This window comes from Ricinus communis, chromosome 8, assembly GCF_019578655.1.
Source record: "Ricinus communis isolate WT05 ecotype wild-type chromosome 8, ASM1957865v1, whole genome shotgun sequence".
Lineage (NCBI taxonomy): Eukaryota > Viridiplantae > Streptophyta > Magnoliopsida > Malpighiales > Euphorbiaceae > Ricinus > Ricinus communis.
The window spans coordinates 4,304,218-4,320,444 of record NC_063263.1 but is presented as its reverse complement, the minus strand read 5'-3'; the positions used below and the strand labels follow the sequence as shown (position 1 = coordinate 4,320,444).

Sequence of the window (16,227 nt, the reverse complement as noted above, 5' to 3'; positions counted from 1 at the left end):
TATGAAAATTAATAGTAAATTATTTAAACTCTATCCTAATAAAATTATTTATTAATTAATCCAACTCAGTTTTAAACTTATTATAATTTCAATCTCAAATTTCATAATGTCAGCCAACAATAGAAGGAAGAAAGAATAGAATTATAACTTCCACAATATCTATAATTCATATAAAGCAAAGATTTAGATAGATGCTACTATAAGTTTTACAATGTCCATATTTCATACAAAGCAAGGATTATAGGTAGACTGCTGTTTGCCAAAATATAAAAAATAAAAATGAAACTCAAATTCTCACAATGAATGCTGACATAAAAAAAAAAAAAAAGTTTACTTAAAATTTTAAACAATAAAAATCGCAAAAAGTCCCATAATGCTTGGAATTCTCACAAAGTAAGATTTTAGGATTATAGAAGCCTCATAAAAATTATAATTAAAAAATATCATAATACTTATAATTCCTACTTTTGAATTTAAATTATTCTAATTACTAACTAATTATAAAAACAATTAGTCAGTTCTTTATACTTTTATATAAATTATTATTATTTTAATAATATATATATAGTCTAATTATTAATTAAATTCTGAATTTTATACTTTTTCACTATTTTATATGTTGTTTTAAAATTTTAAAATAAATACTTATACTTCAATTTATTTTTAAAAATATTCTGGTAATAATTTTTAAATTTCATAATAAAAAGAATAACGTAGCAAGTCAATTATGCTTATTAATATATAAATTACTAAGCTAATAAAATATTAATTTCATTTAAATATAGAATGTGTATAAAAATGCATATACATGAGGTTTTTAATAGTCATATTATTAAAATTAAAAAAAATTATTTTTACTGATTTATAAATTATTATTTTATTAGTAAGCACAATTAATTTTCTATATCATTTTTTTATTATAAATTTTTAAAATTATGGTTGAAAAATACTTTAAAATATAAATTAAAAGAATAAATATTTATATTAAAATTTTAAAAATAATTAGATAAAACTATTAAAAATTTATATGTCATTTTAATATATATATATATATATATGTGTGTGTGTGTGTGTGTGTGTGTGGAGAGAGAGAGAGAGAGGCTTAGTTACAGTCAGCAGTCGCTAATGGAAAAACTTGGATAAGAGCAGGGAAAGGGCGAAGGAGATGTGTTGTAGGCTAAAAGAAGAGAGGGTGGTGTGGGCCAGAGAGTTTGGAGTGAAGATGACAAGAGCAGTGGGTTCCACCGCCGCAACCGCGCACATGAAGTTACGTCGGACGGCTGCCAACTACCGCCCAAAAGGAGAGGAGTTGGTAACGTGTAGGATACTGACATATCATTTCCTACCTCTCCTATTTTAGTTTAAATATTAAATAAATTTAAATTATATATTTATCTACGCTCAATTATTTACTTTTGAAATCTTTTTATTAAATTAGACACTGTTAGCAGTGAGATCTCCAAATGTTTCATACTGAACTAAAGCATTAAAAATTTATTTATCGAAGTATTATTTGCTATATGCTTTTTTTCAGTTTATTTTGAGAAAATTAAGAGGTGATTAATCCAGCTTAGTTACATTATATTATTATTGAATTTTATTAACTAAATTGGTAATTTATACATAAAAATTTAATAATGCAATACGATTTAGATAAAAGAAAATAAATGTATTGATGCTCATAAAATATTGATCTTATATCGATTAATTTTTTCAAATTTATAGTTTAAGGAAAAAAAGATATTATAGATGTTAACATTAAAATCCTAAATTATATGACTCAATTTCGAAGTGCTTTAAACTTTGAAACAGACAAAATAAAAGCTAAAAAATGGCTAGTGTGTTGACGGAAGGTTAGACATTATTGTCATGTACAAAGGTTAGATATAATGAGTCTTCATTTTTATATAGATATCCTTGAAAGGCTTTGAAATAAAAATGTAAAAATTTCCACTTTCCACCTAAAAAAGAGATTTGGATAGATCAATTATTGTCTAAATAATTCAACATTTGAGGGTGATTTTGCCAAGGTTAGGGGATCCAAAAGAAAGCCTAGAGCTAGGTAAAGGGACCCATTATGCATGTGATGTTGGTAGAAGTTGAACAATAAACAATTAAGGGGAGGACAATAATTATTACACTCTTGATAGAGAGGGAAGGGAATAAATAATTATTAAATTAATCCATTGCCTTCTTAAATAATTTTTTTTTAGAGTAAGAGATTTAAAAAAAAAAAAAAAAGAGAGAGAAGACAAAGAAAAGGAGAAAATAATATCTCATGGAAGCTTCTAATGTCTCTACCTAACACCTTTGAAAGAAACTTTAACAAAAAAACGAAAGAGAGAGAAAGAGATGGTGAATAGTTGAAAAGTGAATACCTTTTCCATATGAGTATGGCCATCTCGGTTGCTTTTCTTTATGGTTAATTATTAACTTACACCATGAAGTTTATTTTTAGTTAAAACATAATTGGCTCTTTAAATTTGTGGTGTTTTTGCAATTAGCTTCATAAACTTAACTTTGACTTTATTATATATTTACACTTCACGGATTATTATATAAATCTTTCATTGGCAAAAGTAATAAAATAATAATATTATAACTAACACTATTAATGTAATACTAAAATAAAGTAACAAAATATCAATTTGCCCTTTGTTCTTATGTCAAATGATCAAATAGATCAATAACTTCTATTTTAGATCAAATGAAATCAAATATTAAATAACTCAATTTGTATTTACTAGAAATTTTTAAGAGATATTGGATACTTTCTATTTTTATTTATTTATTCAGATAATAGATCATGCATTTACTTGATGATAAAGACTCAGGCAAAGGAGTTCAGACAATGACTACCACAGGACTGACGACAATGGTGAATGATAAGGAAATCAACCAACTTGTGGAATAAAACTATCACTAAAATTATCAATAGTTTGGGTCATTAAGCTTAGCTGAAAATTGGAAGAACGAGAATTAGAGGTTTGAAAAGAGATTTAATGGAAAGGGGAGAATTTTTTTTAAGTCTAAAATATGAGCAAAAGATGATGATCTTTTCAATTAAGAATTTTTATTATTATTTTGTCGACATTTCTTGTGACATGCAGTTTTTATAAGATGTTAATGCGACGTATCTGATATCTGCTTGTGAAGGGTTTAAATATAACTAACTTGTGATTTAAATATTCAATTTAATCAAAGTTGAGTTTATAGAGCCAATTATAAAAATAAGATAAATTCATAGACTCAATTATGTATTTAACTTTTTTTATAATATACAAGTCTCTATTTTTATAATATTACAAAATCTTTTTAAGATTTTGTAAAAGATTATTTACTACCTCCTCCCTATAAAGTGAATATTATTAACTAATTAAATTAGTAATATAAATTTAATCATATTTATTAAGTATTAAATTTGTCTAAATTAATTTTTATATGAAAATAAGATAAAATAACAATCTTTATTTTTAGCATCAATTGATCTTTTATTTTTTTAAAATAGCATCAATTAAGTTTAATGTCTAATGAAATTTATTAATTAATATTATTTTACTTACTTTAATCTTTTAATTATAGTAAAATCTAATCTGAGAATAATTTAAACATAATATAAGTATTTGTTATTTGGAGTATTATTGTTAAAATACTATATAATTTAATTTTTAAATTATAAAATAAAACAAATATCTAAAAATTATTAATTTTATAAGATACTAAATCAAACTATACTAAAAGTAAAAAAAAATTATTCATATTAATCTCATTTCAATTGTTAAAGTGAATTTGTCAATTTCAATATTTCTTTCATGAAGTAAATTGGTGTTATTTGGCTAAATTTAAAATATGATTATTTATCTTTTATTAAAATAGAATAAAATTTTTACTTTTTAGTATAATTTAAATTTAGTGTGTAATAAAGATAATAATAGAAATAATATTTTTAACTAGAAATACTTACTCTTTGATTAGTAATTTATAATTAAATTATTTTTTTAATTCATATTATTGTAAATATAAGCAGTTTAAATTATTTAAATTTTTTCTTGAAAAGTTAAAGCAAGTAAAATAACATTAATTAATTATTTTTATAAATTACTAAGATTAACTAGTGCTTAAAAATAAGATTATACTCTATTTGAGAAAATTTTAATTTTGATTGACTTTGATATTCTAAATTCAAGATTAAATTGTAATGTTAAATTACTAATTTAATCTTTTGACCGTATATAAAGGAGACATTAGTTAGTTTATAGAAACTGAAAAAGATTTTAATAAGATAAAATAAATCCAAGGATCAACTTTATGTATTACGCTAATTTTATCATATGTCTAACATGTTATCACTAAAATATATTTTTTTGGCATAATTTATATCTAATCCCTTGTTCTTATTACTGATGGTCATTTTGCCTCTTTAACTTCAGAAATAACCATTTGAACACTTTTACTTGCCTAAAGTTTAATTCATAAACACTTTTTTTGCAACATTTGTTAATGATGAAAGCGTGTGTATTGGACAGATGACCACATGTATAGAAGGACCACTTAATACTGCTTATAAGGCAAAAGAGATATAGTTACACATTCATGGAATTCTTTTTTAGGAGTTTGTGGCAAGTGCTGGAGTCACAAATGCAGGACTTGCAACTGCTAAAACATCAATCTAGGTAATGCATTTACTACAATTTATTTAATTATGTTGTACATTTCTAAGCAAGTTTACTTTTTGTAATAGAATATGAAAAAATTTGGTGAAAGTTATGCTCGAACGGGCGGTGCTAATTCTATTACAAGGGGTAAATATGGTGTCAATTTTGTTGCAAGGGGTAGAGGTGGTGCCAATTCTATTTCAAGAGGTAGAGGAGATATAACTTATGTAGGGAGCATAGAGGAGTTGCACACTTGGATGGAAGTGATGTAACGAGTGCAAGCATCCAAAGTAGTAAAAGAATTAATTCCTAACAACATCCTACTTCTCAAAAAAAAATTAGTGGTTTTGGTATTTATATCACACATGAGTTACTATTTAAGATGTAAATTATGCTATTTATTGATGTTTAAATACTTTTTTACATTATCACATGTTTGTTAAGTTAAGTGGAATACTTAATTACAACTCTACTTTAGTTTATAATTTGGCCAGACAACAATATTATATAACTGAAGATGTATTCTGAAGTCACTATTGATATATGCTTTCAACCTCATCATTTGAGATTTAAAGGGAAAGGGGCAATCATCACTAGATAACTGCAAGAGTAGAAATCAACCATTCAAATGCAAAGGAGAACTGAAGCACAAATAATTGCTAGTGCAAGTTTGAGCTAACCAAATGCAAATGACATAGATTGACATGGAATTTAGTTTTATATAGACTTGAGTTACTCTTAGAATTAGTGTGCACAATTAAGACACATGTTTTGAAATATTTGAGAAGACTCATTTGCAATAAGCTTATATTTTATTTCATTTTGCTACTTTTAGTTATAAAAATATCTTTTGTGAAAACTCATTTCATGAGCCAATATTATCATATTGGCAATTTTAATGTTGCAAACTCTATTATTCAATTATCCTTTTCAATTTGCAAATTCAACAGTAATAAGTAATTGCATGTCATTACACTCATCAAACAATTTAAAACTCATACGCAATTCAGACTGCAAAATAGGAACAAATCTTTTCATTCTATATCAAATTGCATTACATTTCTATAGACACCAGCAAAAACTAATCAAAGGCACCAATTCCACTAAATATTTTTCCTACTCAAACCACTAAAACTTATTGTAACTCTCGTTATAATGGATATCCAACCTCTTGTACTTGCCACAAATGGTTACTTTGCCCCCTCAACTTCAGAAATAACTATTTTGAACAGCTCTACTTGCTTAAAATCTAATCCATAAATACTTTTTTCTGTAATATTGGCATTATGCATTGATACACGTGCAGTGAAGCGAGTTACAACTAAAGAAAGAACTGCACGTGAAAAAAATTAAAATATTTATTTATATTTAAAACGGGGATAAGGATTTACAATAGCTAAAAATAATCAAAATTGAGATTTTTTGCATTTCAATGGCTTTCACATCTTCCTTAAATTTCTATTCCTAAATTCTCTTCTTCTCATTTCTTTAATTGGTGCAACTTTGGGTTCCTTTGTCACATAAAAGAAATAAAATTTTATTGAAACCCTAATCGAAGAAATTAGAAAAGAGATATCTGTTGGAAGTAATGTCGCACTCTCAATCCAATATGGGTCAAAGCCAAATTTTAATTCCTAGATGTGGTAGTAGAGAATAAACCATTTTAAATTGTTTTCTTGACTACTGCTAACCTTGGAAGATGCTTTTCTGCATTTGGCAGGTTTAGGGTGCGTTTGTTGATTTATGATTTATGATTTTCATTATTCAAAAGAAAGATTGCAGCATTAGCGCTTTACTAATATAATAGAAAGTCAAGGCATGATAATTGCTAATGGAATGAATTTCAGCACTAAATTAGCTAGAGTAATACGTCCTTCTATGGATAATTGCTTCGCTTTCCGACTAGCTAATCGAGAATGAATTTGATTAAGACTAAAATTAAATTTATTATTTCTTACACGCCCTTGAATTGTCGATACACCAAGATACATGCCAAGATTATTATCAATTTGAATATTTGCTACACGGGCAATATCCAAATTTAGAGCATGACTCACATTAGCTAAGAAAATTAGAGGATTTATTATAATTAACCCTCTATCCAGAGGTTGTGCAAAAGGTATCTAACACTTTCATGATTACCTGCATTTGACGAACTGAGGCATTTAGAAATATCACAATGTTATCCAAGAATACATGAGATAAGTTAGGACTACGCTTGTGAATCTATATAGTAAAGCGCAATGATCATAATGGAATTTAAGAAGATGAACCACACTAGAGTCTAGAAATAATGATTGTCGATCTATCGATGCTAAGGCAAGATCGAGTCTTTCACTCTTGTGAGTCTAAAGGTTGAGGCCCCTCGCCCATGTATGACTTTGCCTTGAAAATTCTAAATCAATTAAATTATTATGATGAATCTAATTAGAGAAAACACTACAACGACTATAGTGACTAGAAGTCTCATCAGAATTTGCTATTGCATAAAGTCTCCAACAATTAACCATGGTTTATCAATTGCAAGAGATGTCAAATTTACCAAAGCCTAAAGATCCTTCCTCAAAATAGAATCAGGGCTCTCATAAACAGAGGTAAGAAATCAGCAAGGGCCAGATTGATGTTGAATACAATAATGCACAAATTAGGGATGGGTATATTAACTTCCAAATCAACAAGATTCTAAAATAGCCATATCTCTCCACTAAACCCCACAACTTCAACAATAACCCATTTATCATATCCACAAGCCAGAGTAATTTTATCTGCATTCGGACCACTAACCTTTGTTTCCATTAACCCGAAAATCTAGGGCATATAAATTCTCGAAAGTTTTTTGAAAGTGCAATGAAAGCTCTTGCTCACTACTCCTTGACAATTCTATAGGATTATCTTAATCATAATTCTTTTTGAAAAAATGGAAAACCTAAAAAAAATCAAAATCACAATCATGAGTAAGATCATGAAGAAGAGGTTCTATCCAAACCCTCTTCTTTTTGCAAATCATTTAGCATCTAAAATGCCATCAACATTTTTAGCCCAAATTTAAATTCTCTACAACATCAAGAACTAAGGGGCTAGGAGCTGAGGGGTGAGGAAAAAAAGAATAAGGGTTGGGAGGTTTATAGGAGATACGTATTTTGCTAATAACGTTAGGGTTATTCTAGCCATACACAATAAAATAATGGTCCAAGCTAGTTGCGCTATTTGGTTTTTGATATAAGTTCGGTCTTGGTTTTCGTTGGAGTCATGGGCTGAGGTCGACGATCTTGGCTGGGTTTAGAGTAGAAACTTAAGTAGTAAGAAGAGATTTACTAAGGAGCCTAAAGAGAGAAGTTTTGGGCTTATCATGGTTTTGGGCTTCTGTCGCTGGATCTGCAAAGTGCTTAGATAAAGCTACATTGAGATTAATATTAGCAAGGACTTCAGAGGCTTCCATGTCCTCATTTATTTTTATCCCATTACGGGGTAGATCCTCAATCTCTTCCTCCAACAGCGCTTGAAATCGTGATCTAATATCTTTTATAACAGAATGATTAGCATTATCTTGTCCCGCAGATTGCGGAGCAGGTCTAACTTCCTGGTTACTTTTTTTTTTGCCATTCCTTTTCCTAGTTTTACTGACAATCATCCAAGGGTCATAAGGATCGGCAACTTCTGATCGGATCAACGGCTATTGAACTAGGTCTACCCCCTCATGAGGGAGGGGGTCATCTCTTGAAGTCTCATTCCTAGGTATCTCACCACCTCCCTTTAAATTGCAATATTCCATTTGGTAACTATACATTCCACAAGTAAAACACACTAGGTGAACTCCATCATATTCAGCCCAAAGAGTTCTTCACGGCAAACGAAAGCGAGCAAGTAAAGGTTTTGATAAATCAACCTCCACAACGTAATCTAGCAAACTTCCCACGAGAAGCTTCACTAGTATTCATATCATTTTTAATTGGCTTACCAATTTTAACTTCCAGTCGGAGTAGAAAATCCTCATTAAATATTCTAAAGGAAGGTTTAGTAAACGGACCCAAATAGCCACTTTGTCAACGGAAGCACTACATGGATCCGAATTTGGCATATGCCGCGGACCCAAATTCATATTCATGAAAATTATAAAACTTTTCAACAAAATAGCCATTATTAAGATCAATTACATTAATTTGAGACTTAATAGACCATAATTGCTTAATTCGGCGCACCAGGAAGTTGTAACCAACTATTTTACCCCAAAGTTTAATGATTAGGCATTGGTTCCAAGATTTGCGTAATCTAATTTTCTCCAGCGAAGAAACACGGATTGTTAGACAATCATCTTCTTTATTAAGATCTTCTTTAACATTAGACTCATTCGAAAAATCAGCAATATCCTGATCCAGAGGTCCTTGAGGACGCTGAGTTTTCATTAAAGTGTCTTTAAAAGAAAGAGGAAATCTAACTGCAGCAAGGGAGATGTTATCATTCCTCTCCATCAAAGATTCAGGGACTTGGGATGGGAAATCTTCAACAATATCACCATCCATAATTTTATCTTCAATTGCACCACACTTTACCTTCTTGTTGCTTCTTGTTAGTTGGTCGGCATTTTCTAGAGAATGCTCAGAGAGTTTTTTTTTCTCCATTTACAATATTATATAATAGGGGAACTAATTAAAGATTGTACTTGGCGTTTGCTTAATAACCCAATTGATCAAAATATTAATGGTGGTTCATGAAGTAAGCCGGAATTTGTGAAAAAAACCAATCACATAAATATATAGTAACATAGGACCCAACTTTACATCAGCTTGACCTTAAAGTAATATTTGCGCTGTTCACCATTTGGACGGTGACTCCATCAATTCTTCACTCCGAGTCTCTGAAGAGGATAAAAGATCATGATTTACTTTAATACCTTAAGAAATTTGATGAATACATTTTCTGCAGTAATAGTATTTCATGTACTTAAAATCAATGTACATATGTTATTTTTCCTGGAAGTTGTTAAATGCATATTACACAATCTTTAGTTTGTTACCTAACTTTAGGAATTGATTAAACTATAAAATTTAAGATGCTAGTCCTATATCAAATAATTATACCGCATTTGATATACTTAATTTAATGATAAAATTAGAATATTTTAAACTATGAGAAAAATGTAATATATATATGAAATTAGATAATCAATATAATGATATTATCTTTACTAAAAGAAATTAAAAACATATATACAATAAAACTTTTATATAGTCATACACTTGAGATCAAATAAATTTTATGACTATGAAGAAGTTATAACTTAATGGAAGTTTGAGTTCTAAATTTTTTTTTTTTTGGACTTAATATTATTGGTGAAATGATAAAAATTAGAGATAAGATTATTTAGAATATTTTAAAAAATTAGAGATAAATTTATAACTTACGATCCCAAATTGAGACTGTAATTTTTTATTATTATATAGAGATTATTTTTATATAAAGTATCAATGTAGAGAGATTTTAATATATACAGATTTATTTATCTTTGTGCAAACTTTTCTCATAGAAAAAAAAAAAGCACTTTGTGAGGAAAACTCTACGGTAATAAATTGATAGCATATTTAAATTAGTCATACTTTATTGTGGCTCCCACTCTACAATCTTGTAAATGAAGTCTATTAGGAGGAAGCATTGATAGAAACAAATACTACTAATTAAGTGATCCTTTGGGCTTGATTTGATGAACATTGTTACCTAACAAAGTTTCTAGAACTAATTGTTTAACTAATTCAAAATTTAATAATGACAATGGCGCATGTGAATTGTGAAGTCAACATTTGAAAATCCCCATCGATTACATCATTGGCTTTTGTAGCACAAGTTTTTGAATTTAGGATTGGCTTCTCTTGAAAATCATGTAATTGGTTTGAGCATGTTTTTCTACTTCTACATTTTAACTCTCCGGCTTGTAGCCTGGTGGCACGGACCTCTTATTTCCGGGCAGATTTTGAGTTTTAAAACTCACTTTGTTCTTCTTTTTGTTTGTAATTGTCCAAAAAATATTTATTTCTATATTTTCTCTTTATTTGGAAAAAAAAAATGTAGTGGAGAGGACAACAAAAGGAGAGAGAGGAATTGATTGAAATTTATTTTTTTTTTCTTTCAGTTTTTTGAAATTAGACGAAAATGAGAAGAAAAAGAATAAGAAAATATCATACTGGAATTAAATTATACCCAAAAATTGAAATAATGTATTTGAAAGGAGGGTAGAAATGAATTTAAGTGAAAATAAAATAATCTCACTTTCTTTTCATTTTCATCTCAATCTACGGTGGTTGAATTTAGCAAGCTGTGGATAGCATTTAGCTCGACAATCTTTTTGCCTTCTCTAAACAAGAAGAGATTTAGAATATTTTCTAGTTTATGTTTAATTGAAATCCATTAAGGAGTTGGTTTTCATTTGAAAGAGAAAATATGAGAGAAAAAAGTAAAATAAAAATAAAAATTAAAAGAAATATTTTAGTATTATGAATATATTTGATTTACTTATGTGAAATTCATTTGGACATTTTATCTAGTTTAGTTATAATTAATTTTATAAATTTAATTATGTAAAATTTTAAATTAATTTAACTTGAATTAAAACATATAAACTTTATTTACAAATGAGTTCTAAAAATCTTTACACAATGTTAACTTTCTCTCCTAATTTCTTTCTTTCTATGCTTTCTATTCAAGGAAATTATTTTATATATTTGAGTGTATGACGATTAGGAGGGGCTAATTCAAACCCCTTAGGTAAAATAATAACAGCCCCCATATTCAAAGCCCCTTTTTTACTATTAGCAAGAACTTGTTTCGGTTACATATCATAAGAAATTCGAACAACTGCTTCAAATACAGTATCAGGAAGTACAGCTTGTGGAACTTCAATATCCACGATGTATTAGCTAAATGACAATTGACACATACAATATGGCCAATTGCTTCGCATGGATTTTCATAACTCTCAAGAAGCAGAAACTGCCATTCTAACCCTTCTCGGGGGGTTCCATTCATAAACATAAAATTTATGGCTGATTGATATTGCACATCATCATTTAGCTATTGTATTTATTTTTCTCGTTGCTTGTCATATCTATAGAACTAACTTTGAGATTGGGCACAGTATAAAAGATCTTTTAAAAGCGCATATTCCTCCAGGAGGGCGATTGGGACGTGGATATATATGCATCATTATCGGATAAATTATATCGGCGGTTATAATAAAAAAGAATTAAATTTTTAATTTATAACTAAATGGTTGTTAAATTTTAATTTTAATAACACCGATTAATTTTTTCGGCAGACTTAAAGAGTAAATTATATAGATAGTCACCAAAGTTTATATTTTGTAACAAAAAAATAACATAATCTTTAATTTATTACAAAAAGGTACTATCCATATATCTTTTAAAATCAAAATTTTGGTATCTTTTTATCACAAAATGTAAAACTTAATGATCGCGCATATAATTTATCCTTACACTTATCCAAAAAATCGTCAGTATTACTAAAATTACAGTTCAATAACCATTTAGTTATAAATAAAAAAATTTGATATCTTTTTATTATAAAGTATATAGTTTGATGACCATCAATGTAACGTACTCCATCACTATCAGTAGTTATATGAGGTACATCTAATTAATGTTACAAAATGTACAAATGTCTGAGACTAAGTGCAAGTTGTATTGTAGCATGAAAGAAACAAATTGAAATGATGAAATATTTTGAGGGGGGCATTTTGGTGGATATGATATGAGAGGTGAATGGGTTATCTTGCCACTAGATTTACCATCAAAGTAGGAATGTAGGAAATGAGGCAAACCCAGATTTGATGGGAAGAATTGAAACTGAAAGAAACAAAACAAAAGGAGAAAATAGAGATATGTAGTTAGGGTTTGTGAAAGTGTAGTAGTAGTAGTAGTAGTAGTAGTAGTAGTAGTAGTAGTAGTAGTGTGGATTGGTTGGTTGGATTGTGGCTTAGATATAATTATTAATGGTTAGGTTGGTACAAGAGTTGGGTGGTACTACGGACAGTTGTTAGTTTCTTCACGCTTTTTATTTAAATTTAAAGGAAATTAATACTAATATATATATATATATATATATATATATAGAGAGAGAGAGAGAAGAGAGAGTCAGTCTCTCTTGCTGCTATTATTATTGCAGTGGAAGAGATAGGTTACCCACCACTCCCTCTTCTCATTTCTCCTCCTCTCGCTGCTTATCCATTTCCTATATGAGAAAAATCAAACCCTATTTTCTCCCATTCCATAAGAGACAACTCCACAAAAGATTCTTCAAATAGAAAACAAAGTTAATGTTGTACATACATAATTTTATCATGTTCAAATAAAAATAAATTAATGGTCATAAAATTGCAATATAAATTATTATCTATTTCTTCATTTTGACACACAAAAAAAGATTTTTTAAATCGAAATCATGTGTTAGATCTGGTCTGAATATTTAATTCCCACTTTTATCATTCAATATTTCACTTTCTTAATACATTCAAAGAAATAACTTTTGAATATACAAGTCTAGTGTATACAGTTTTTGGTAAATAAAGAGCGAAAAGGACTTTCAGTTTAGATTGATATAATTCACCATTCGTCACCCTATTAACTTTCTATTTAGTAAACATATTAGACTAATGAACTAGCTTTCAGAAAAATGGAAAATGAAGAAAGAATGGAAGAATGAGGAAAGGAGGTAACTTCTTGTGTTAATTATCTTTTGATGAAGCGAACGCATTAGATCATTATTTGAGCTTCAAAAGAATATATACGAAAAGAGTAATCATGGATTTGAAAGAACAATGAAAAAGCCATAATAAGCTAAATAGAGTTATCTAGTCCTCTATCATTGTTAATTGATATTATTAATTAGAACCCTAGTTAACAATTTAAACTTTTAAATAAAATTTTACTTTTAGAATGGTATACTAGAGCTTCCAATAATTCATAAGTTTAGAATTTGGTTCTCATTTACCTTGTATTAAAGCAGGAGATAAATTAGAGATATAGGATTATTGAAGTTTCGTTTAATAAATTAAATTTTTGAATGAAACGGTGACATTGTTTTTAAATTTACTTGCTGGTAGCAGAGCAACAACCATAACATCACCCTTTTAGATCTGATAAAGCCCTACTTTTCCCCCCAAAAGTTAAAAATGGTAAAAAGAAATTAATTAGAAAATCATAGAATCTCTATATCGAAATATACTTGAATGAGTGTGGAAAACAGTCGTTAATCATAATCAACTGTACTAGAAGTATGCTATACTATATATTTAATATTTAATAATCATACAAATTTGAGAAATTAGAGAGATTCTTTTTCAGCTATAAAATCAACATTAATAGTACAAGTGTTTGTTCCTTTATTTCATTTCCAGGCTTCTATAATCCAAAACACCACTTTTCATGCCTAAGAAATCATAGCCAGAATTACTGTTGCCACTGCTGCTTCCAATACCAGAACCCATAATACTACAACTACAATCCTTGCTATTTTGTAGACCCAGCCTGCAAGCAAAACAAAGAATTCTTCCTCCAGTTTTTAATGGCTCAACAACGTGCTGCTGTTGGCTTTGGTATGGGAGGCTAATTCTTAGCTCAAGATTCAAGTCTGGACACCTTTCATGAACTGGGTTTATCTCCTCTTTGCATATAAACGTACTGGGGGTAGTTGGTGTGCTAATTCTTTCTTTTTCTTCTTTAATAGTAGAAAAAGTTATTGTGTTTGTTGTTGCTGTTGTTGTAGCTGTTGTTGCAGTTTCTTGAGTTGGCTCATTAAGTGGCCTATGTGTCGCAGGATCTATTCCTCTATTCAAAAGCTTTCTTCTTATGTGTGTGTTCCAATAGTTCTTTATCTCATTATCTGTTCTTCCTGGTAATCTACCAGCAATAAGAGACCATCTAAAACAACAAAAGTAAAGAACACCGATAAGCCATATGAGCTTATAAAAGCTTGTGAAGCGTGAAAAAGCAAAGGCATAATTGGATGGGGTTAAATAATTAATGTTTAGAGAACTTACTTGTTACCAAGAAGACTATGGAGTTTGATAATGAGTTCATCTTCTTCCTCAGTAAAATTACCACGTTTAAGGTCAGGTCTTAAATAGTTGATCCAACGAAGTCTACAGCTTTTACCACAACGAAGAAGACCAGCAGCTTTAGGAAGTGAACGCCAACAGCCTTCACCATGAGCTCTAATGTAAGCAATAAGGCGATCATCTTCTTCTTTAGTCCATGCACCTTTATTTGTATGCGCTTTTTCACAACAAGGAGACCTTCCCATTTTTTTAGTTGGGAATTATAGAAACAAAACTCAACAGTTAAAATAGCTCAACAGCTATAGCTATCAGGGATTTCCTTGATCTTCTTCCTTTTTTAGTGACTATATGGTAGAAATGAAGGGCTTGTTTTCTTTTTCTTTTTTCTTCTTTCTTCTTTTGTTGTTGCTGGAACATTAAGGCCGGCCCTTGAGAGGACTTGAGATGAGGTTTTATATAGGCTTTTGACTCTTTAGAGAGAGAAAGAGAGAGAGAGAGAGAGAGAAAGGGCAATGACCCTAATTGCTTCTAGATGTGAGTTGGTGAGACAGGTTAGAGGGGAGTGGCTGGTGGCCTCTCTCTTGATGATATTAGCATCAATCATATAATAAGTTAAAAGGACATTAACTATAGGTAACCTTCAGTTAGGTGTAAAGTAAGGTATATTAAAGTATAGGCAAGAAATGGTGTATACATCTTTGCCCCCCCATTTTTTAAATATCTTCAGATTAAAATTTTAATTCCTGTCTTAAAGCTCTGGACAAGTTTTTATTATTTATTTGGTTCTCTCTCAAAATCTTCCCCAACTCACTAGACAACACATACCAGAATTCATGTAGAACATATATTAAATCATGTTGTTGGAACTAACACCAATTGGGGTGGGTCTCCAAGAAGGTCCACCTTCATATCTTTTATATGATCAAGCAGCTTTGCTTCTGTAATTCTTATTTGGCCTTATTTTGTTATTAAATTGGCTAATGGCTATTTATGCTTTGTTTTTTTCTTGGTTAAATTAAAATTCTTGACTAGCAAGCTATCATCATCTCTCTATCTATGTACATTTATATGTGTATGGCATCTAGAATTTTTCTTTTTCTTTTCCCAAATCAAGTAGGAATTGTTGTTTGAATAATACATGTAATGATGACATGTTTTGAAGTTTGATTGAAATGTGTATGAGAAAAATGGGTGTCACTTAAGTGAGTGAATTTTGGTTGCTGGCAGAGTAGTCCACAAGTATTGAAATAATTTTTAGACTTGGATGAAATGACATAGAGGGAAGATATAGAATTTTGGTTTGTTTTAGTAAGTTAGTTGAGGTGGGCATTTGGAAAAGAAATGCTCAAGTGGCTTGGCTATTCTTGTGTTATTCTTGTGCTTATGTATGGAGATGGTAGTTGTGGTTCTTTATTCTATTGGTACACTACACTATCATGCATGAGAGAGAGAGAGAGAGAGAGAGAGAGAGAGAGAGAGAGAGAGAGAGAGAGAAGTTGAAGGGCTTCT

The 16,227-nt window shown here is 29.4% G+C and overlaps 1 protein-coding gene across 1 annotated transcript; it reads right to left on the bottom strand.

Annotated features, from left to right (window-relative positions):
- Positions 1-13,910: 13,910 nt before the first annotated feature.
- Positions 13,911-15,277, bottom strand: LOC8263922 (myb-related protein 308). Its single transcript, XM_002530778.4, has 2 exons — positions 14,701-15,277; positions 13,911-14,581 (listed from the first exon to the last, which is right to left on the bottom strand). Exons 1-2 carry the CDS (start codon positions 14,961-14,963, stop codon positions 14,044-14,046), a joined length of 801 nt encoding a protein of 266 aa, XP_002530824.2. The 5' UTR covers positions 14,964-15,277; the 3' UTR covers positions 13,911-14,043.
- Between the last annotated feature and the right edge of the window lie 950 nt (positions 15,278-16,227).

Excerpts from the sequence above, each read along its gene's own strand:
- LOC8263922 (XM_002530778.4), bottom strand. The coding sequence starts at position 14,963 with ATGGGAAGGTCTCCTTGTTGTGAAAAAGCGCATACAAATAAAGGTGCA. Across the intron at positions 14,582-14,700 it reads CATAGTCTTCTTGGTAACAA|ATGGTCTCTTATTGCTGGTA; the intron begins GTAAGTTCTCTA and ends TTGTTGTTTTAG.